Source organism: Entelurus aequoreus, linkage group LG26 (assembly GCF_033978785.1).
Source record: "Entelurus aequoreus isolate RoL-2023_Sb linkage group LG26, RoL_Eaeq_v1.1, whole genome shotgun sequence".
Taxonomy (NCBI): domain Eukaryota; kingdom Metazoa; phylum Chordata; class Actinopteri; order Syngnathiformes; family Syngnathidae; genus Entelurus; species Entelurus aequoreus.
Window position 1 is genome coordinate 36,222,297 of NC_084756.1, and position 23,523 is coordinate 36,245,819.

Below are 23,523 nucleotides of genomic sequence, written 5' to 3' on the forward strand. Positions count from 1 at the left end.
TTTATCTGATTAGTGCATGATTTAATTATATTTTTAAAAATTAATAAAATATTCCCTTTAACCACTTAAAAGTAAAAAATATTGTGGAAATGTAATTAATACAAAAACAAATTTATTTTTTTACTAAATAACCAATTAAAATGTGAAATACAGTAAGTTATTGACTTAAGTAGAGACATGATTTACTAGGGGTGTAACGGTACACAATAGGGCTGTGAATCTTTGGGTGTCCCACGATTCGATTCAAAATCGATTTTTTTTTCAATTCAACACGATTCTCGATTCAAAAACGATTTTTATTTATTTATTTTTTTTAAATATTTTTTTTATTTAAACAATACACAACAATACCATAATAATGCAATACAATTTCAAAACAAAACCCGACCCAGCAACATTCAGAACTGCAATAAACAGAGCAATTGAGGACACACAAACATGACACGGAACAATCTAAAAGTAGTGAGACAAAAATGAATATTATCAACAACAGCATCAATATTAGTAACAATTTCAACATAGCAGTGATTAAAAATCCCTCATTGATATTATCATTACAAACATTAATAAAAAAAAAATTACAAAAAATGAACAATGGTGTCACAGTGGCTTACACTTGCATCGCATCTCATAATCTAAATGTCTAATGATAATGTCAATGAGGGATTTTTAATCACTGCTATGTTGGAATTGTAACTAATATCGATACTGTTGTTGATAATATTCATTTTTGTTTCACTACTTTTGGTTTGTTCTGTGTGGTGTTTGTGTCTCCTCTCAATTGCTCTGTTTATTGCACTTCTGAGTGTTGCTGGGTCAGGTTTGGTTTTGGAATTGGATTGCATTGTTATGGTATTGCTGTGTATTGTTTTGTTGGATTGATTAATTAAATTAAAAACATTTTTAAAAAAAACATTTAATAAATAATAATAAAAAAATCAAAAAAATCGATTTTTTTCAAAATGAGAATCGATTCTGAATCGCATAACGTGAGAATCGCGATTCGAATTCGAATCGATTTTTTCCCACACCCCTAGTACACAACAATTTCGGTTCGGTACGTACCTCGGTTTAGAGGTCACTAGGGATGTCCGATAATGGCTTTTTGCCGATATCCGATATTCCGATATTGTCCAACTCTTTAATTACCGATACCGATATCAACCGATATATACAGTCGTGGAATTAACACATTAATATGTCTAATTTGGACAACCAGGTATGGTGAAGATAAGGTACTTTTTAAAAAAAATTATAAAATAAAATAAGATAAATAAATTAAAAAAAATTTCTTGAATAAAAAAGAAAGTAAAACAATATAAAAAAGGTTACATAGAAACTAGTAATTAATGAAAATGAGTAACATTAACTGTTAAAGGTTAGTACTATTAGTAGACCAGCAGCACGCACAATCATGTGTGCTTACGGACTGTATCCCTTGCAGACTGTATTGATATATATTGATATATAATGTAGGAAGCAGAATATTAATAACAGAAAGAAACAACCCTTTTGTGTGAATGAGGAGGGAGGTTTTTTGGGTTGGTGCATTAATTGTAAGTGTATCTTGTGTTTTTTATGTTGATTTAATTTAAAAAATAAAAAAAAAATAAAAAAACGATACCGAAAATAAAAAAAACGATACCGATAATTTCCGATATTACATTTTAACGCATTTATCGGCCGATAATATCGGCAGGCCGATATTATCGGACATCCTTAGAGGTCACGGTTCGGTTCATTTTCAATAAAGTAAGAAAACAACAAAATATACATTTTTGGGTTATTTATTTACCAAATTTGCAAAATCTTCCACCAAAAATATTTTTCTTAGTGGAATATTTGATGTGAAGTAATGGGAACCTTGGATAGGTCAATAATTCATAATAACATTGATTTTGATTCAATATTATGTTTTGAGCAATGACAGTTTGAACGAAAAAAAAAAACAGCTTTGTTTTATTAGTCAACATTGCAACTTTTTCTAAATGACATTTAACCTTTAAGCTTTTTTATTTCACTTTTGTTATGTTTTTGTTTATTTTAATAGTATTTTTAGAATGTGCCGTGGGCCTTTAAAACATTAGCTGTGGGCCGCAAATGGCCTCCGGGGCACACTTTTGACACCCCTGCTATAGATAATAAAAAATTAAATGTGATAAATCTATGGATAAAAAGCAGAGCCTGGCGACGCATGCGCGTTTATCATAACTCTCTCTCTCTCTCTCTGTCTCTGCCCCTCCCTCACCAATGCTGCTGTTTGTTTTGTTTTTAACCCCTTCTTAACCCTGAACGTACATTGAAAATACACGCAACCCTAACTCAAAATGCCGGACATTTGAGGCATTGAAGAAACTCCGCCCTGACAGCTCCGCAAAAGAGGACGTATGGTCAGTCTATCCTAGCCCGTTAGCTGCTAGCATGCCGTGTGTTGTGCCTCGGTGTGCATTGTTTACACAACGTGCGTTACGCTACTTACTATGTCCGTGTGAAAACTCGTTCGGTACACCTCCGAACCGAACCGGAACCCCCGTACCGAAATGGTTCAATACAAATACACGTACCGTTACACCCCTATGATTTACTAAATATCTATTTAATGCAAAATAAATTCACCTGATGTTTATATTTCTAGGCCTTTTGAATTATTCAATGATGGTGTCTGCACCAAAAGTTTAATTTCAATTTAATAGATCATTCAGATAATAGCTAATCAATCACATTGTTAAATATACAGTATTCCCTTGATTATTGCGGGGGTTACGCCATTTATTAGATGTAGGGATGTCCGATAATATCGGCCTGCCGATATTATCGGCCGATAAATGCGTTAAAATGTAATATCGGAAATTATCGGTATCGTTTTTTTTATCTGTATCGTTTTTTTAATTTTTTTTATATCAACATAAAAAAACACAAGATACACTTACAATTAGTGCACCAACCCAAAAAAAATCCCTCCCCCCATTTCTTTCTGTTATCAATATTCTGGTTCCTACATTATATATCAATATATATCAATACAGTCTGCAAGGGATACAGTCCGTAAGCACACATGATTGTGCGTGCTGCTGCTCCACTAATAGTACTAACCTTTAACACTTAATTTTACTCATTTTCATTCATTACTAGTTTCTATGTAACTGTTTTTATATTGTTTTACTTTCTTTTTTATTCAAGAAAATGTTTTTAATTTAGTTATCTTATTTTATTATTATTTTTAAAAAGTACCTTATCTTCACCATACACGGTTGTCCAAATTAGGCATAATAATGTGTTAATTCCACGACTGCATATATCGGTTGATATCGGTATCGGTTGATATCGGTATCGGTAATTAAAGAGTTGGACAATATCGGAATATCGGATATCGGCAAAAAGCCATTATCGGACATCCCTAATTAGATGTATCCATAAGTATGGACATTTTTATATCTTTTTATCCATTTTTAACTGTGTTTTACTATTTTTTGTCTTTTACCTCTTGTTATTTTTGCCATGTTTTATGCTTTTTAACTATGTTTTATTTATAGAATGTTCTGTGCATATTTTGATTATTATTATTTTTTTTTTTCGTAATATTTTACCTTCCTGTTTTAATCTGTAAAGCACTTGTAGTCTGTTTCAGAAATGTGCTCTATGAACACATATACAGTACCTTGACCTAGATTTATAGAAATACAGTATTATATGCATTTAACGTCTTTATAAGCTCTCCACACACATATACTGGACTCTCACCTTAGTTGTATACCACATATAAAAAATATAACAAAGACAGGTTATAATCATTTTAAGAATATAGCCAGAGTTCGCCCAATTCCCTCTCTGGGCAACTCGGAGACGCTAATGCATGCTTTTATTACAAATTCCCGTCTCCCTAAAAAGGTTTTTGCACCTTTACAATAACTCCAAAATTCAGCGGCACGTGTCCTGACGAAGATTATAAGGCGGGCTCACATTACACCGGTTTTAAAATCTCTGCATTGGGCCTTCTTATCTTTCAGATTTGCTTTTACCCTACGAACCTTCGCGGGCCCTGAGATCCTCCGGCACTCATCTCATAATTATTCCAAAAGTCAGGACACAAAGTCCACCATTATGGCCCCGGTCTGTGGAACAGCTTGTCGGAGGACCTCAGGGCTGCGGTGAACGTTCATGTTTTTAAGAGCAGGCTTAAGACCCACCTTTTTGATTTGACTTTTTACTTAATATTATTTTATTGAAGTCATTCATACTTTACCTTTTATCATATTAGTTATGCAAAATTGTATTTAGTTATATTTATTTATTATATATTAATTGTATTTGTTTTATCGTCATACGTCTTACTTGTATTTTATCCTTTATATCTACTCATGGTTCTTACCGTTTTACAAGTTTTATTATATATTTTACTTTCCAGCGTTCCTCAGAGGGAACCATCTGCTTCAGGGGTTATGGGCCGTGCTTGTGGGGGCGCTTTGTGTCAGCGTCCTGGTGGCCATGGTCTGATGACCTCCTGGTGCAGATGTGATAGTGTTTACTCACCTGGCTCCTCTGTACTCAGCCATGCAATCATTTGTCCATATAGTTGCATGTGTGTGTTTGTGTTTGATATCTATATCCATGCGTACGTATGTGATAATGGGGGATATGGGTCACCGGTAGGGATGTCCGATAATGGCTTTTTGCCGATATCTGATATTCCGATATTGTCCAACTCTTTAATTACCGATACCGATATCAACCGATACCGATATCAACCGATATATGCAGTCGTGGAATTAACACATTATTATGCCTATTTTGGACAACCATGTATGGTGAAGATAAGGTACTTTTTTAAAAAAATTATAAAAGAACATAACTAAATTAAAAACATTTTCTTGAATAAAAAAGAAAGTAAAACAATATAAAAACAGTTACATAGAAACTAGTAATGAATGAAAATGAGTAACATTAAGTGTTAAAGGTTAGTACTATTAGTGGACCAGCAGCACGCACAATCATGTGTGCTTACGGACTGTATCCCTTGCAGACTGTATTGATATATATTGATATATAATGTAGGAACCAGAATATTGATAACAGAAAGAAATGGGGGGAGGGAGGTTTTTTGGGTTGGTGCACTAATTGTAAGTGTATCTTGTGTTTTTTATGTTGATTTAATTAAAAAAAAACAAAAAAAAAAACGATACAGATAATAAAAAAAACCGATACCGATAATTTCCGATATTACATTTTAACGCATTTATCGGCCGATAATATCGGCAGGCCGATATTATCGGACATCCCTAGTCACCGGGGTATTGTTTTTAACTTTGTAAAGCACTTTGTGTTGCATTTCTTTTATGTATGAACGTTTGATATAAAAACTTAAAATTTTTTACATGATTATATTGGACCCATTATTTATTTTATGACTCATTTGCACGTATATTCGTGTATTTTACCACCAATATGACCTTTTGTATTTACCTCATGACATTATTATGGATATTAAAGATGCTCTTATTTGGTAAAAAAACAAACATTTGCTGAAACATGGTAAAAGTGATACAACTAATAAGAGCAAAGTCTCCGGCCATACTTGTGGAGGGAGTGCAGACTAGAGAGCTAAAAGCGTGGCCACATGTGCTTGTGATTATGATGACAAGGCAGAGGAACTTACATGGTTTGCAGACCAGGTTGTCAGAGCCCAGCAGGACTTCACAGGCTGGAAGATGAAGATGAACACACACACACACACACACACACACACACACACACACACACACACACACACACACACACACACACACACACACACACACACACACACACACACACACACACACACACACACACACACACACACACACACACACACACACACACACACACACACACACACACACACACACACACACACACACACACACACACACACACACACACACACACACACACACACACACACACACACACACACACACACACACACACACACACACACACACACACACACACACACACACACACACACACACACACACACACACACACACACACACACACACACACACACACACACACACACACACACACACACACACACACACACACACACACACACACACACACACACACACACACACACACACACACACACACACACACACACACACACACACACACACACACACACACACACACACACACACACACACACACACACACACACACACACACACACACACACACACTAATTACTTCATGCTTCTCCACTAATGGGCTGTCTTAGTTTTCCTGTTAAACATTAAAGCAACAATGTGTAACAATGTGACCTTAGCATAACAGTTCCGAAATCATGTTGACGGGAACACTTGGCTTCTAGGATTGCGGAGAATAGCATCATTTTGGGGCCATTTGCAGCCTGCGGCTTGTTCTTAAAAATGACAAGAGCATCAGAACAAATGACAAACTACATCATTTGAGTTAACAAATCTGATTTGAGTAAAGAGCTCGGTCATAGAGCCAAGGTAAGTTGAGGGACTGCTGCACTGAATAGATAGATGGATAGATACCGTATTTTTCGGACTATAAGTCGCAGTTTTTTTCCTAGTTTGGCCGGGGGGTGCGACTTATACTCAGGAGCGACTTATGTGTGAAATTATTAACACATTAGCGTAAAATATCAAAAAATATTTAGCTCATTCGCGTAAGAGACTAGACCAGGGGTGTCCAAACTTTTTCTACTGAGGGCCACACACGGAAAAATTTAAGCATACGGGGGCCATTTTGATATTTTTCATTTTCAAACCATAACAAAATATATAGATTTTTTTTTTTTAACCTTTAGGGCTCCCGGGGACTAATCAAGGGTCAAGGGTCCCAGTCATTAAAATGTTAAAAATAAGTCAAATTATTATTATTATTTTTTACAGTATATCTTTCTATCAACTTCAGGTTCATATCAAGTAAAAAAAAAAACAGGTTTTATGCCTTTTCTGTCAAAGACAACTTTGTTTTTTATAGTAAAACTGAAATATGCAGTATTTAGTAATTAGAGCCCTAAAAGATCAATAATGCAGGACACCATTGATTTGAATTATTTAATATTTTTGAGTAATCACAGTGAAAAGTTAAATAAAATCCCACTAAATATATTTTGGATCCAAAAGGTCCCCCACTCATAAAGTGATACATTTTTATTAGGTTTTTTTTTTAACTTTTCACACTTAAATTACAAGATCAACTTCAGATATATCTGTCCATTTTACGTTTGAACTATTATTTTGTTTGTTTTATGCTCTTTTGTCAAATAAAACTTTGACGTTTTTATATGGCAACCACACAATATATGCAATATTTTTTTCCACATAAGACATTTTAAAGTGACATTTAATTGTATTTAAAAAAAAAAAAAAAAAAAAGTGTTTTTTTTTTTGTTTTTTTTACATAAATAAATACAATCATGTGTGCTTACGGACTGTATCCTTGCAGACTGTATTGATCTATATTGATATATAATGTATATATTGTGTTTTTTATGTTGATTTAATAAAAAAAAAAAAAAAAATAAAAAAATAATAATAATAATAATAATTATTTTTTATTTTTTATTTCTTGTGCGGCCCGGTACCAATTGGTCCGCGGACCGGTACCGGGCCGCGGCCCGGTGGTTGGGGACCACTGCCCTATAATGACAATGTGAAATGGAATTAGGACCACTGAAGCTGCTCCGCTGCTGTGATTTTACACGCCTTCAAAGAAAACAACCACTGTGCCGCAGCACCTAGGAAAAAAACAAAGACACAACTTCCTCTAACTCCCAGTACGAATATCGTAGAGACACAAAACAAAAACCTCTATTTAGGTCTCACTCAGGACTACCACTGGACAAAAGTATTGGGACACCTAGGACTAGCACCTGCCAAAATGCGGACCCGACCAACGCTGCTTGCAGCTTTAATTTATTTTAAATTGCCTTTCAAATGTCTATTCTTGGTGTTGGCTTTTATCTGCCGGTCGGACGTGCCCTAAACACCTCCATAGGGAGGCGTTCGGGTGGCATCCTGAGCAGATGCCCGAACCACCTCATCAGGCATATATATATCTATATATATAAATATATATAGTTACTTTACAGTCGGCTTTCGGACCCTTAACCAAATTTGTTTAGCCCAATGCGGACACTCGAGAGGCGTAAAAAAAGAATGTTATTTTTAAAAAAATTTTAAGCAACAGATCGTTCTAAAGTTAATATACAGATATTTAAGAGTTGAAAGTAAAAATCGAATATTAATATATGACTTATTTCTAACACTTTAATGACTAAGACCCTTTTGGGTCCCCAGGACCTTTAACATTCACCAACATTAAGGGGAGCCCTATGGTTACATGATATATTGTATTGGTTTGGAAAATGAGAAATATCAAAATGGTTTTATTTTTCAGTGGGGTAAAAAGTTGTTGAAGGCTACGGCTGCTGTCCAACATGAACTGTACTGCACCATGTGTGGGCGCTCACAGTTAGTCCTGAGGAAAGACGGCGGGAAGAAGCTCTCGTTCATCAGAGTGGGGAAAGGAACAACGCGGACCATGTAGTCCGTGTCAAAGGTCAGGCCGCTAAACAGCTGACTGCTCAGCTTCTGTGCAATAGGAGACAATAACAATCATATATAATCAATACACATGATCAATACAGTACAATATTGACAAGGTTAATGTGAACTGAGGTGTAAGAGTGGAATCAAACACGGAGTGTTAATAATAATAATAACAATAATAATTAAAGCTGCAAGCAGCGTTGGTCGGGTCCGCATTTTGGCAGGTGCTAGTCCTAATTAAATCTCAATTTCCGCCAGTCCTGATGTGTGTAAAAAGTTTGGTGAGTTTTGAAGTAATTTAAGGCGGTCAAATAACAGCTCAAAGAGGCAAAAATTAGTGTTTTTATGAAACTTTTGTTTTGAAGGGGTGATTGCCAACTTCCTGTTGATTTTTGCTGAAGGATGTCAGTGTATGAAATCTAGCTCTAAGTCAGACCTACATAGAAGTTTTTGTTTCATGTCTGTAGGATATTTGTACTGGGAGTTAGAGGAAGTGTTGTCTGTGTTTGTTTCCTAGGTGCTGCGGCAGCGGAGCAGCATCAGCGCAGCGGGTCTTTGAAGGCTCGTAAAATCAAAACGGTAGCACCTTCCAAAACGCCGTCGTCAACTTTTAATCAGAAGGGTTCAATGTCTCTCCTGTAGTAGTTTGAAGCCGAAACGACAAACGCGCTCAGAGGATATAATGTTTGATGTTTGGTGACCGGTTTTAACAAAAATTTTGTTTTGAAGGAGGGATTGCACACTTCCTGTTGATTTTTGATGAAGGATGTCAATCTATGAAATGTAGGTCTAGGTGAGACCTACATAGAGGTATTTGTTTCATGTCTCTAAGACGTTCCTACCGGAAGTTACAAGCAGTTTTGTCTGGGTTTTCCTCAAGTTCCTGTTGGTTTTTGCCCGAGGATGTGTCATTAAGAATTGTAGGTCTAAGTGAGACCTACATACAGGTTTTTGTTTCATGTCTCTACGACCTTCCTAGTGGGAGTTACAGGCAGTTTGTTTTTGTTTTTTCCTAGGGGGCGCTAGAGCGCAATTTTGAGTTTTGGGGTTTGTTTTTTTTATTAGATGGCAATTTTCGCAGGTCCTGATGTGTGTGTCAAATATGGTGAGTTTTGAAGCATGTTAAGTGGGTCAAATTGCAGCTCGAAGAGGCGGCCGGTATAATAATAATAATTAAAGGTATTTGTTTCATGTCTCTAAGACGTTCCTACCGGAAGTTACTAGCAGTTTTGTCTGAGTTTTCCCTCTGAGGAGCAGTTTTGTCTCCGTTTTATCCAAAAATTGCGCTAGAGCACAATTTTGAGTTTTGGGGTTCGGTTTTTTCATTAGATCGCAATTTCCACCAGTCCTGATGTGTGTGAAAAGTTTGGTGAGTTTTGAAGTATTTTAAGGGGGTCAAATTACTGCTCAAAGAGGCAAAAATGAGTGTTTTTAGTCATTTTTTGTCTTGAAGGGGAAATTGCCAACTTCCTGTTGATTTTTGCCCGAAGAATTTAATTAATGAAAAGTAGGTCTAAGCGAGACCTACACAGAGGTCCTTGTTTCATGTCTCTACGACATTCGTACTGGGAGTTACAGGCAGTTTTTTTCCTAGGGGGCGCTAGAGTGCAATTTTGATTTTTGGGGTTTGTTTTTTTTACTAAACTGTTTGGGGCACGTTTTTCTATGTGTGTGTAAAATTTGGTGAGTTTTGAAGCATGTTAAGGGGGGCAAAGTAGTGTGCAAAGCTGCGGAATAATAATAATAAAACCTTACAATAACAATAGGGTCCTTTCGTCCCATTGCAAAAGGAACTCCCTTTGGGATTCCTTTGACAATGGTCCTGTGCGGACCCTAATAATAATAATAATAATAATACCGTGTTCCTGTGGGAGAAGTTGAGCTGTCGCGGGTCTTTGAGGAGGAGATGTTGACATCTTTTCCCGTCTGGATTCTTGTCCTCCAGATAAACTCGGAAGCCTTTAATATGTTCAATTCCTGCAGGAACACAAGGGTTATCACATTATTTTCAGTAATAAAGTTCATCCTCTCATCTGGTCTACAGTGCACTACACAGAACAACCTTGCCTGCAGGTGCTGTTTGGCTGTTTGTAATAACAACTTGGTATTAGAAACAACATGACACACACGCCAAAGGGGGAAAAAAGACCAAAATAAAATAGTAATGAAGGGAGTCAAAGTGGAAATGCTGATGTTGCTAACACAAAGCCGGCATTTTACATTTTGCATCAAGATTGATTTTTGCAGGATGCGTCCGACAGAAGGAAAAGACACAGACTAAAGTAGCCAAACACTCATCTTAATTCATGAATTATTCGTTGTCACACTCGCCGTGTTGTTTCCTTGGCAACGTGTGGCTGCCGCACACCGCAAAGAAAGGACAGGGGGAGACGGCAGTACATGAACTAAGGCGGTAATTCTCAAACTGTGGTATGTGTACCACTAGTAGTGCACAGGCTCCATCTACTGCAGGGGTCTACAAACTTTTTGACTTGGGGGCCGCTTTGGGCTAAAAAAATTTGACCAGGGGCCGAAAGCCAGTTGCATGTAAAGTAACATATACATATAAATACATATATATATATATATATATATATATATATATATATATATATATATATATATATATATATATATATATATATATATATATATATATATATATATATATATATATATATATACATACATATATGTGTATATATATATGTGTATATATATGTATATATATATATATATATATATATATATATATATATATATATATACACACACACATATATATACATATATATATACATACATATATATATTAAAGATTAAAGATACCAATGATTGTCACACACACACTAGATGTGGTGAAATTTGTCTTCTGCATTTGACCCATCCCCTTGGGGAGCAGTTATATATATATATATATATATATATATATATATATATATATATATATATATATATATATATATGTCTTAATTAGATTATCCAAAAAATAGTGCTCGATACCGTGGTAGAGCGTAATATGTATGTGTGGGAAAAAATCACAAGACTATTTCATCTCAGAGATGAAATAGTCTTGTGATTTTTTCCCACACATACATATATATATATATATATATATATATATATATATATATATATATATATATATATATATATATATATATATATATATATATATATATATATATATATATATATACATATATATACACATATATATATATATATATATATACACACATATATACATATATATATATAAGTGACACTTGGTTAAAAAAGATTTAGAACCGCTGAATTTTGAAAACGATTCCAAAGCAGCAAGGCTGCTGCCAGTGGTTCTTAACCTTGTTGGAGGTACCGAACCCCAGCAGTTTCATATGCGCATTCACCCAACCCTTCTTTAGTGAAAAATAAAATGTGTTTTTTTCAAATTCAAGACAAAGTTATATGTTTTTGGTAACACTTTAGTATGGGGAACATATTCTAAGTAACAAAGACTTAATTTAGAGTTATTTGGACACTAGGGGAACATATTCTAAGTAACAAAGACTTAATTTAGAGTTATTTGGTTAGGGTTAGGGCCAGGGTTAGATGGTTAGGGCCAGGGTTAGAGGGTTAGGGTTATAATAAGGCCATGCTGAATAAGGCATTAATAAGTACTTAATAATGACTAATTAAGAGCCAATATGTTACTAATTTGCATGTTAATAAGCAACTAATTAATGGTGACTATGTTCCCCATGCTAAAGTGTTACCATGTTTTTTTTACTGGTGCACAAAATGAAGCGTGCATGAACATCACCTTGTTAAAACAACAAAACCAACAGTGCATAAACTCACAACAAATGACACACCTGCAAATCAGTCTGACTTCTGCTGTTGCCGTATCCGTAATACGCCGATAGGGAGAAGTTTTCATTTACACGATGAGTCGGGTGTGTCTTGACATCCGCCGAACCCCTGAGCCCGACTCACCGAACCCCTAGGGTTCCATGGAACCCAGGTTAAGAACCACTGGTGTATGCAAACAGTGTTTTTTGACAACAGCACCATCTGCTGGATCCGGTAGGGCATTGCTTCACTTGTCCCCAAACTAAAGTTACCTTTTCCACCTTCTCCTCCCTGGTTTCGTATGGAATTTCCTTGCCTTTTTCATCTCTGCCGTCAACTTTACACCTCCCCAACGTTCCCCAGGTCCTTCACCTGTTCCCCTCCCTCCTCCTCCTCCTCCTCCTGGTTGTCTTTCATCAAAGTCTCTTGGCTTCCAGGCCTTCTTGGCTTCTCTCGTAATGAGAGCTTGGCATGCACCGCACATGTTGTTCACATTAGCTTTGTGAGACAGCAGAACAGGTTTTGCTGTCTCCGGGCAGATTCCTGAGCACCTCTCTTCTTTCCGAGCTCTTTCATTTCTTCCTTCACTCCCTCCCTCCGATGTAAATCCACTTTCAAACACTTTCCATCACTTTGACTAATGAGCTGTGTGGAACCTCTGCTCCGTGAGGCTGGTCGTCTTCCAAAACTCTGCTCATTTCAAAACAATGTTAAAAATACACTCAAAGTTCGATGTAACGCGGCCGTTGGGGTCCATAAAAATACAGATCGCGTTATTTCCGAGATCGCTTTGTATAGAAATCCCCAAACCAGATGTGGCGTGAGAATGGTGGATTGTGCTCCCACGTCACAGAATGGGGCGGGCATTATCCACCAGTAGGTTTGGACATTGCTGGGTCCATATACGTATACCGTTCAAAAGTTTGGGGTCACATTGAAATGTCCTTATTTTTGAAGGAAAAGCACTGTACTTTTCAATGAAGATAACTTTAAACTAGTCTTAACTTGAAAGAAATACACTCTATACATTGCTAATGTGGTAAATGACTATTCTAGCTGGAAATGTCTGGTTTTTGGTGCAATATCTACATAGGTGTATAGAGGCCCATTTCCAGCAACTATCACTCCAGTGTTCTAATGGTACAATGTGTTTGCTCATTGGCTCAGAAGGCTAATTGATGATTAAAAAACCCTTGTGCAATCATGTTCACACATCTGAAATCAGTTTAGCTCGTTACAGAAGCTACAAAACTGACCTTCCTTTGAGCAGATTGAGTTTCTGGAGCATCACATTACTTCTCCCTATCGGTGTATTACGGATACGACAACAGCAGAAGTCAGACTGATTTGCAGGTGTGTCATTTGTTGTGAGTTTATGCACTGTGTTGGTTTTGTTGTTTGAACAAGGTGATGTTCATGCACGCTTCATTTTGTGCACCAGTAAAAAAAAACATGGTAACACTTTAGTATGGGGAACATATTCACCATTAATTAGTTGCTTATTAACATGCAAATTAGTAACATATTGGCTCTTAACTAGTCATTATTAAGTACTTATTAATGCCTTATTCGGCATGGCCTTATTATAACCCTAACCTTCTAACCCTGACCCTAACCCTAACCAAATAACTCTAAATTAAGTCTTTGTTAATTAGAATATGTTCCCCATACTAAAGTGTTACCAAAAACATATAACTTTGTCTTGAATTTGAAAAAAAAAAAAAAAAAATTATTTTTCACTAAAGAAGGGTTCGGTAAATGCGCATATGAAACTGGTGGGGTTCGGTACCTCCAACAAGGTTAAGAACCATAAAAAAAAAATATATATATATATATATATATATATATATATATATATATATATATATATATATATATATATATATATTAGGGCTGCAACTAACGATTAATTTGATAATCGATTAATCTGTCGATTATTACTTCGATTAATCGATTAATAATCGGATAAAAGAGACAAGCTACATTTCTATCCATTCCAGTATTTTATAGAAAAAAAACAGCATACTGGCACCATACTTATTTTGATTATTGTTTCTCAGCTGTTTGTACATGTTGCAGTTTATAAATAAATATTATTTTATTTTAAAAAAATTAAAAAAATTAAAAAAAATGTTTTTAAAAAAAAAAAAAGCCTCTGCGCATGCGCATAGCATAGATCCAACGAATCGATGACTAAATTAATCGGCAACTATTTTTATAATCGATTTTAATCGATTAGTTGTTGCAGCCCTAATATATATATATATATATATATATATATATATATATATATATATATATATATATATATATATATATATATATGTTTGTCACAAAAAACATTCAAGAAGTTTGGTTCTTTTATGAATTTATTATGGGTCTACTGAAAATGTGAGCAAATCTGCTGGGTCAAAAGTATACATACAGCAACATAAATGATACATTTTGGTGATGTAGAAAAGTTACAATCAAATCAAATGAGCTTCATGGCATGGCCTCTTAACTTCATGTGAGTGATTGTGACTGATGACACCTGTTGACTTCTCTGAGCCCATTTAAATAGATCTGAAAAAACGAATCATTGACTTGAACAAGTCAGGAAAGGCACTTGGAGCCATTTCAAGGCAGCTTAAGGTCCCAAGAGCAACTGTGCAGACAATTGTAAGTATAAAGTGCATGGCACAGTTTTGTCACTGCCACGATCAGGAAGAAAACGCAAGCTATCACCTGCTGCTGAGAGAAAATTGGTCAGGATGATCAATATTCAACCGAGAACCACCAAAAAGCAGGTCTGCAATGATTTGGAAGCTGCTGGAACACAGTCAAGCGTGTTTTGCATCCCCATGGACTGAGAGGCTACCATGCAAGAAGGAAGTCCTTGCTCCAGAAGCCACACCTTAAGGCTCGTCTAAAGTTTGCTGCTGATAACATGGACAAAGATAAGGCCTTCTGGAGGAAAGTTCTGTGGTCGGATGAAACAAAAATTGAGCTGTTTGGCCACATTACCCAGCAATATGTTCGGAGGAGGAAAGCTGAGGCCTTTAATCCCAGGAACACCAATTCCTACCGTCAAGCATGGTGGTGGTAGTATTATGCTCTGGGCCTGTTTTGCTGCCAATGGAACTGGTGCTTTACAGAGAGTAAATGGGACAAGGAAAAAGGAGGATTACCTCCAAATTCTTCAGGACAAGCTAAAATCATCAGCCCGGAGTTTGGGTCTTGGGCGCAGTTGGGTGTTCCAACAGGACAATGACCCCAAACACACCTCAAAAGGGGTAAAAGAATGGCTAAATCAGGCTAGAATGAAGGTTTTAGAATGGCCTTCCCAAAGTCCTGACTTGAACGTGTGGACAATGCTGAAGAAACAAGTCCATGTCAGAAAACCAACACATTTAGCTGAATTGCACCAATTTTGTCAAGAGGAGTGGTCAAAAATTCTAGCAGAAGCTTGTGGATGGCTACCAAAAGCGCCTTATTGCAGGTAAACTTGCCAAGGGACATGTAAGCAAATATTAACATTGCTGTATGTATACTTTTGACCCAGCACATTTGCTCACATTTTCAGTAGACTCATAATAAATTCATAAAAGAACCAAACTTCATGAATGTTTTTTGTGACCAACAAGTATGTGCTCCAATCACTACATCACAAAGAAATAAGAGTTGTAGAAATGATTGGAAACTCAAGACAGCCATGACATGATGTTCTTTACAAGTGGATGTACACTTTTGACCACGACTGTATATACATATAAATATATACGCACACATATACTGTGTATATATATATATATATATATATATATATATATATATATATATATATATATATATACACACACACATTTATACACACACATATTTTTATATACACACATATATACATGTATATACACACACACACATATATATATTAGGGCTGCAACAACTAATCGATTAAATCGATTAAAATCGATTACCAAAATAGTTGGCGATTAATTTAGTCATCGATTCGTTGGAACTATGCTATGCGCATGCGCGGAGGCTTTTTTTTTTTTTTTTTTTTTTGGTGGTTATTTTTTTGTTGTTTTTTTTCGTTTTATAAACTGCAACATTTATAAACAGCTGAGAAACAATAATCAAAATAAGTACAAAAACATTACAAAACAGCGCCAGGGCGGCGGTGAGGCTACGTCTCATGAGGTGGCGTAAGCTAGCCAATGATGTGTCATGTGCAGCTCACGTGACGACGCCGTCTGGAAACATTCGAAAAATGGCGCAGGAAAACACTACCGATAGTTTAGCGGAGAAACATCTTGAGGTTATTGCTTCAATGGAGAAAAGTGTACGACCTAAGTCGTCAAAAGTGTGGGAACACTTCACTTTAAAGACTTCAAAGAAGAGCGTTTCCTGCAAAATGGCACGAAAGTACAACATTGCTTCAGGAGCACCTGAAGAAGAAACATGTTGGAGCCATGGATGAAGGGAAGAACTCACAGTACGTAACTTTTTAAGTCCATAGTGGCAACAAGCATTCATGAGTTCAGCTTTTTTGTGAGTAACTTTAAAGTTATGCCTTTGTTGCAACGCGGGGCTGATAATGTGTCCCCGGCACATTTGACTCCATTTTGAGAGAGAAAACGCACGGTTACCAATTTGGAAATAAACGTAACGAACAGAAATATCTCAGGCTGGTTTCATAATGGATCAATGTAGCCGGGCCGATAAAGCTATATAAATCTATTTAGATTTGAGTGACGCTTTAGTATAACTAAACGTTATGAAGGTGCTGGAATATTTCATGCTATTATTCAGAGGCAGCCTAAAATGAATCCTTTATTATTCACAACAGAAACGTGTACAAGATTCAGTTCTGATCTGATGAGTTACATTACTGTGTTATTGTTGGTGTATGCTGCACCCCCAATGTCCACAACATGGTGCCAGTATGCTGGTTTTTTTCAATAAAATACTGGAAAGGATAGAAATGTAGTTTGTCTCTTTTATCCGACTATTAATCGAAGTAATAATCGACAGATTAATCGATTATCAAATTAATCGTTAGTTGCAGCCCTAATATATATATATATATATATATATATATATATATATATATATATATATATATATATATATATATATATATATATATATATATATATATATATATATATATATACACACACATCTATAAATACATATATACACATATATACACACACATACATATATATATACACACATACATATATATAAACAAACATATATACATATTCAGGGACCCCTGGAATATATGATTGATATTTGTAATATTGTGGTCTGAGGCTTGGAGAAAACAATCCTTCAAGTCATCAAAGACTCCTGAGCATCGTATAAAAAATACCATCGAGCCTACAAAAATGACCTCCTTGCTACTTTGCCTGACATCTACTGTCATCAGGAGGAGTCTGAGCTGGAGGACTGAAAGGCGGCCGTTGTAGTTCACCTGCTACTTGGACATGAAAATATTCCTCAAAGATTTGGGTTTGTCCGTGGGAAAACAACAGGCTGTATTGTCAGCCATAGGTTCATGTTACACACACACACACACACACACACACACACACACACACACACACACACACACACACACACACACACACACACACACACACACACACACACACACACACACACACACACACACACACACACACACACACACACACACCCACACATTCCTTGGCGGCCACATAGAAGTATTGAATGGTGGGCACACATTAAGACTTCCATCCTTATATAAATGGTGTTGTGAAGTGAATTATATTTATATAGCGCTTTTCTCTAGTGACTCAAAGCGCTTTTACATAAGTGACATTTAAAGCAGTGTGGGTGGCACTGGGAGCAGGTGGGTAAAGTGTCTTGCCCAAGGACACAACGGCAGTGACTAGGATGGCGAAAGCGGGGATCGAACCTGCAGTGTTTCCCACACATTCATTTATTTGTGGCGGCCCGCCACGAAAGAATTACGTCCGCCACAAATAAAAAAAATTTAAAAATTAAAAAAAAAAATTATTTATTTTTTGTCCTGTCCAGCTTCTCAGGCAAATCATATAGTTGATGTAGATGCCCATATAGGCTGTTCAAATTTACTTTACAAAAGAGAAGTGTAGGATACTTCTCTTGTTGCCTTATTTGTATTTGACCACTACTGTTTTCTGTTTATTTGTTACTGACTGTGGCAGGACACCTCTGCCTCTGTTTCACTTTATGTTGCTGGTAAATAATATGGTTGTAGTAGTAGGCTAAAGTTAAATTATTTAGTATGCACTAATTAAAGGGACAGAGCTTTAAGAGAAATTTTAGCTTTTATATTTTTTGTAAGAACCATAATTAATAAATATATTTCAGTGAATAACTTATTGTTCAAATCTGTATATAAATATGTACATAAAGTGTTGTAATTATATTGTAAAATGGATGGATGGATGGATGGATGTTTAAAACAAAACTGTTATTATTAATTAGTAAGTATACATTTTTTTAGCCTTTTTAGAGAAAATCATATCATTGTAGTAAATTATGCAAATTACTCGATGGTGTCATGGTGACCACGCCCATAGCCACGCCCCCACCGCCACAGGTATCTTGGCAGTTTATGGGAAACACTGAACCTGGAACCCTCAAGTTGCTGGCACGGCCACTCTACCAACCGAGCTATACCGCCCCAGGGGGGTCCAAACTTTATCCACTGAGGGCCGCTGATATTTTTTGTTTTCAAAACCATTAGGGCTCCCCACAATTTTAGCATATGTTAAAGTTCCCGGGGACCCAAAAGGGTCTCAGTCATTAAAGTGTTAAAAAGAATGTAATTTTTTTTTTTACTTTCAACACTTAAATATCCGTAGGTCAACTTCAGCTATATCTGTTGCTATAAAGTTTAATGTTTTATGCCATTTAAAAAAACAAACATAAAAAAAAAACATGTTTTTATTGCAAAAACACAAAATTTGCAATATTTTCACCAAAACATTTTTTTTAATGGATTATTTGATGTGAAGTAATTGGAGCTTTAAATAGTTAGATAACTCATAACATTGTTTTTTATTTATTATTATTTTTTAAACAACGGCAGTTATTTTTTATAAATTAAACACACAAACATTACACAAAACAATCCAAAAGTAGTCAAACAAAAATGAATAATATCAACAACAGTATCAATATTAATAATAATTCTCAATTGCTCTGTTGATTGCTATTCTGAATGTTTACTGGGCCGGGTTTGGTTTTGGAATTGGAATTGTATTATTATGGTATTATTGTGTATTATTTTGTTGGATTGATTCATTTTTTTAAAAATAAAATAAAAAAATTAAAGCTTCAAGTAGCGATGGACGGGACCGACTTTGACGGCATATAAAATCCAAACCGGAGCAGTAATTAAAACTCTTTCGTCAACTTTTAATCAGAAGGGTTCAATCTCTCTCCTGTGCTATTTTGAAGCCGACACGACAAACGCGCTCAGAGGAGATAATGTTTGAAAAAAGGTGACCGGTTTTTACAAAACTTTTGTTTTGAAGGGGGAATTGAAAACTTCCTGTTAATTTTTAGCTGGGGGTTGTCAATATATGAAATGTAGGTCTATGTGAGACCTACATAGAGTTTTTTGTTTCATGTCTCTATGACATTCCTACTGGAAGTTACAGGCAGTTTTGTCTGTGTTTTCTTCTAAGGAGCAGTTTTGTCTGTGTTTTCTTCCTAGGGGGCGCTAGAGCGCAATTTTGAGTTTTGGGGTTGGGTTTTTTTATTAGATCGCAATTTTTGCCAGTCCTGATGTGTGTGTTAAGTTTGGTGAGTTTTGAAGCATGTTAAGGGGGTCAAATTACAGCTCAGAGAGGCAAAAGTGACTGTTTTTACAAAACTTTTGTTTTGGAGGGGGAATTGCAAACTTCCTGTAGATTTTTGCTGAAGGATGTCAGTGTATGAAATCTAGGTCTAAATGAGACCTACATAGAGGTTTTTGTTTCATGTCTCTATGACATTCCTACTGGAAGTTACAGGCAGTTTGGTCTGTGTTTTCTTCCTAGGGGGCGCTATAGCGCAATTTTGAGTTTTGTGGTTTGGTTTTTTTGATTAAATCGCAATGTTCGCCAGTCCTGATGTGTGTGTCAAATTTGGTGAGTTTTGAAGCATGTTAAGGGGGTCAAATTACAGCTCAAAGCTGCGGTATAGTAATAAAGAAAGAAAGAATAAAACCTTACAAATACAATAGGGTCCTCTGTCCCAAAGGGACATTGCGGTCCCTAACAATGGCAGTTTAAAGAAAAAAATCAGACTAAAGTTCTCGACTATCCAAAAGACCCACACTCATAAAGTAAACATTTCAATAAATATTATTTTTTACTTTCAACATTAACATATCTACATCAACTAGAGATCTATGTGTCAATTATACATAAGTTTCATTTTATTTTTTTGAGCATTGACAGTTTTAAAGTACAAAACTGCCTGCATTGCAGCTTTGTGTTATTAGTATCAATATTGCAGCATTTTCTTCTTGCTCTTCATTTTTAATTTTTATGGGGTTTTTTTGGTAATAGTGTTTTCAAAATGGGCTGCGGGCCACACTTTGCACACCCCTGACCTAAGGCAACAATATCAGTGAGCATGAACCAGTTTAAATGTACCCTGAAAGGCCTTTTCTTAAAGAAATACACAGAATCAGACACGTACCTAATGGACTGGCCGACCAGTGGACCACCACACCGGCTTGGTCCTCACAGGCCAAATGGGTGAAGGAGACGTTGGCAACCTCGTGGATGACATGTTTCCCTTGTGGGTAGTTTAACGAGCAGTCTGATTGGAGAAAAAAAATCAAATCAAATCAACTTTATTTATAAAGCACATTTCAAATTTACCACAGGGGTAGCCAAAGTGCTGCACAATAGGCAGGTTAAAAGAGCATAAAAGTATTTATTGTCTCCTCACAGGCTTCCTATGTGGAAGACTCAAATAAGGTAACAATACCACTTTTCATATGATTCATAAACATTTAAACATAATCAAACTAGTCCATTTGGCATATCCTTCCGCAAAAACAGGCGTCCAAACAAAGAATCCCACACACCAGTGACGACTTTTTTTTATACCCATAAAGATAAAGAAGGTGAGAAACGGTTGAATTCACTAAAAACTACCCTATTCTATGTCCGTTCATCACCGTCTTAGCCAACAAGTAATGTTAAATATTCATTTATCCATTTAATTTGTCATTTATTTATTTTCTCATTCTTTTTTTTGTTTTTGACATTTTATTCCTGCAAGTAAAGCTATAATTAAGTTCTATAAAAACGTGTTTTGTGTTGATATTTTAGGCGATATTTTTCATTGTTATGGCTGCCCTCAGAGTGAATAAATATGAATAGTAATTAGGGCTGCAACTAACGATTAATTTGATAATCGATTAATCTGTCGATTGTTACTTCGATTAATCGATTAATAGCCGGGTAAAAGAGACAAACTACATTTCTATCCTTTCCGGTATTTTATTGTAAAAAAAACAGCATACTGGCACCATACTTATTTTGATTATTGTTTCTCAGCTGTTTGTACATGTTGCAGTTTATAAATAAAGGTTTATAAAAAAAATAAAAATAATAAAAAATATTATAAAATAAGAAAAAAGAAACAAAAATTGCCTCTGCGCATGCGCATAGCATAGATCCAACGTATCGATGACTAAATTAATCGGCAACTATATTTTATAATCGATTTAATCGATTAGTTGTTGCAGCCCTAATAGTAATGTATAATGGCCTATGCATTTGATTAGTACATTTGTTTATGTACGTACAAATTGATGGATAACTTGCTTTGAAATCAAATGTCAGCAGCTATTTAGTTATTTTTATTTGTACAAAATTTTTTTGAAGTATGTGTTAATATAAAGTGAAAAATCTAGTGTTTTTTCAAACAGTAAATCTTTGTAGAAAATGTTCGGCTACAATATAAAGTTAAATAGTGCCGTCGTTTTAGAAATATAGCTGTAACCCAGCAGGCACAAGATATTGATACAACGTTGATTATACATACATGTCCTTTAAAACTGGCTTTGAAACAACGTTGAAAAATAGTTATATTTGTAAATTGAGACCACGTTGAAGTCTAACGTTGGATCAAATGTCAATGGTCAAATCAACGTCACAACCTGACATTGAATAAAGGTCAAAAAGCATGTTGTTTCAACGTTGTATTTGTGTTGTAGAATATTGGTTGGGAAATGACCACATTTCAATGGTCAAATCAACGTCACAACCTGACATTGAATAAACGTCAAAAAGCATGTTGTTTCAACGTTGTATTTGTGTTGTAGAATATTGGTTAGGAAATGACCACATTTCAATGGTCAAATAATCATCAGAACCCAACAATAATTAAACGTTGTCAAAAAGCATGTTGTTTCAACGTTGTAGAATATTGGTTGTGAAATGACCAAATGTCAATGGTCAAATCAACGTCACAACCTGACATTAATTAAACGTCGTCAAAAAGCATGTTGTTTCAACGTTGTATTTGTGTTGTAGAATATTGGTTGGGAAATGACCAAATTTCAATGGTCAAAAAATCATCAGAACCCAACAATAATTAAACGTTGTCAAAAAGCATTGTGTTTCAACGTTGTAGAATATTGGTTGTGAAATGACCAAATGTCAATGGTCAAATCAACGTCACAACCTGACATTAATTAAACGTCGTCAAAAAGCATGTTGTTTCAACGTTGTATTTGTGTTGTAGAATATTGGTTGGGAAATGACCAAATTTCAATGGTCAAAAAATCATCAGAACCCAACAATAATTAAACGTTGTCAAAAAGCATGGTGTTTCAACGTTGTATTTGTATTGTATAATATTGGTTGGGAAATGACCAAATTTCAAAGGTCAAATCAACGTCACAACCCGACATTGAATAAACGTCAAAAAGCATTTTGTTTCAACGTTGTATTTGTGTTGTAGAATATTGGTTGGAAAATGACCAAATGTCAATGATCAAATCAATGTCAGAACCCAACATTGATTAAACATCAAAAAGCATGTTGTTTCAACGTTGTATTTGTGTTGTAGAATATTGGTTAGGAAATGACCAAATTTCAATGAT

At 35.5% G+C, this 23,523-nt stretch overlaps 1 protein-coding gene across 3 annotated transcripts in view; it reads right to left on the bottom strand.

Annotated features, from left to right (window-relative positions):
- Window positions 1-23,523, bottom strand: part of il17rd (interleukin 17 receptor D) — a 92,298-nt gene that overhangs the window by 22,907 nt on the left and 45,868 nt on the right. For all 3 annotated transcript variants that reach the window (XR_009824696.1, XM_062038003.1, XM_062038002.1), the window contains exons 3-6: window positions 21,102-21,224; window positions 10,432-10,550; window positions 8,495-8,615; window positions 5,654-5,698 (exon numbers count right to left, since the gene is read on the bottom strand). Coding sequence is in view for 2 of the 3 variants with exons in the window: in XM_062038003.1 (XP_061893987.1) it covers window positions 5,654-5,698; window positions 8,495-8,615; window positions 10,432-10,550; window positions 21,102-21,224 (408 nt within the window). In the remaining variant the exon portion in view is untranslated. The remainder of the gene's footprint in view (window positions 1-5,653; window positions 5,699-8,494; window positions 8,616-10,431; window positions 10,551-21,101; window positions 21,225-23,523) is intronic.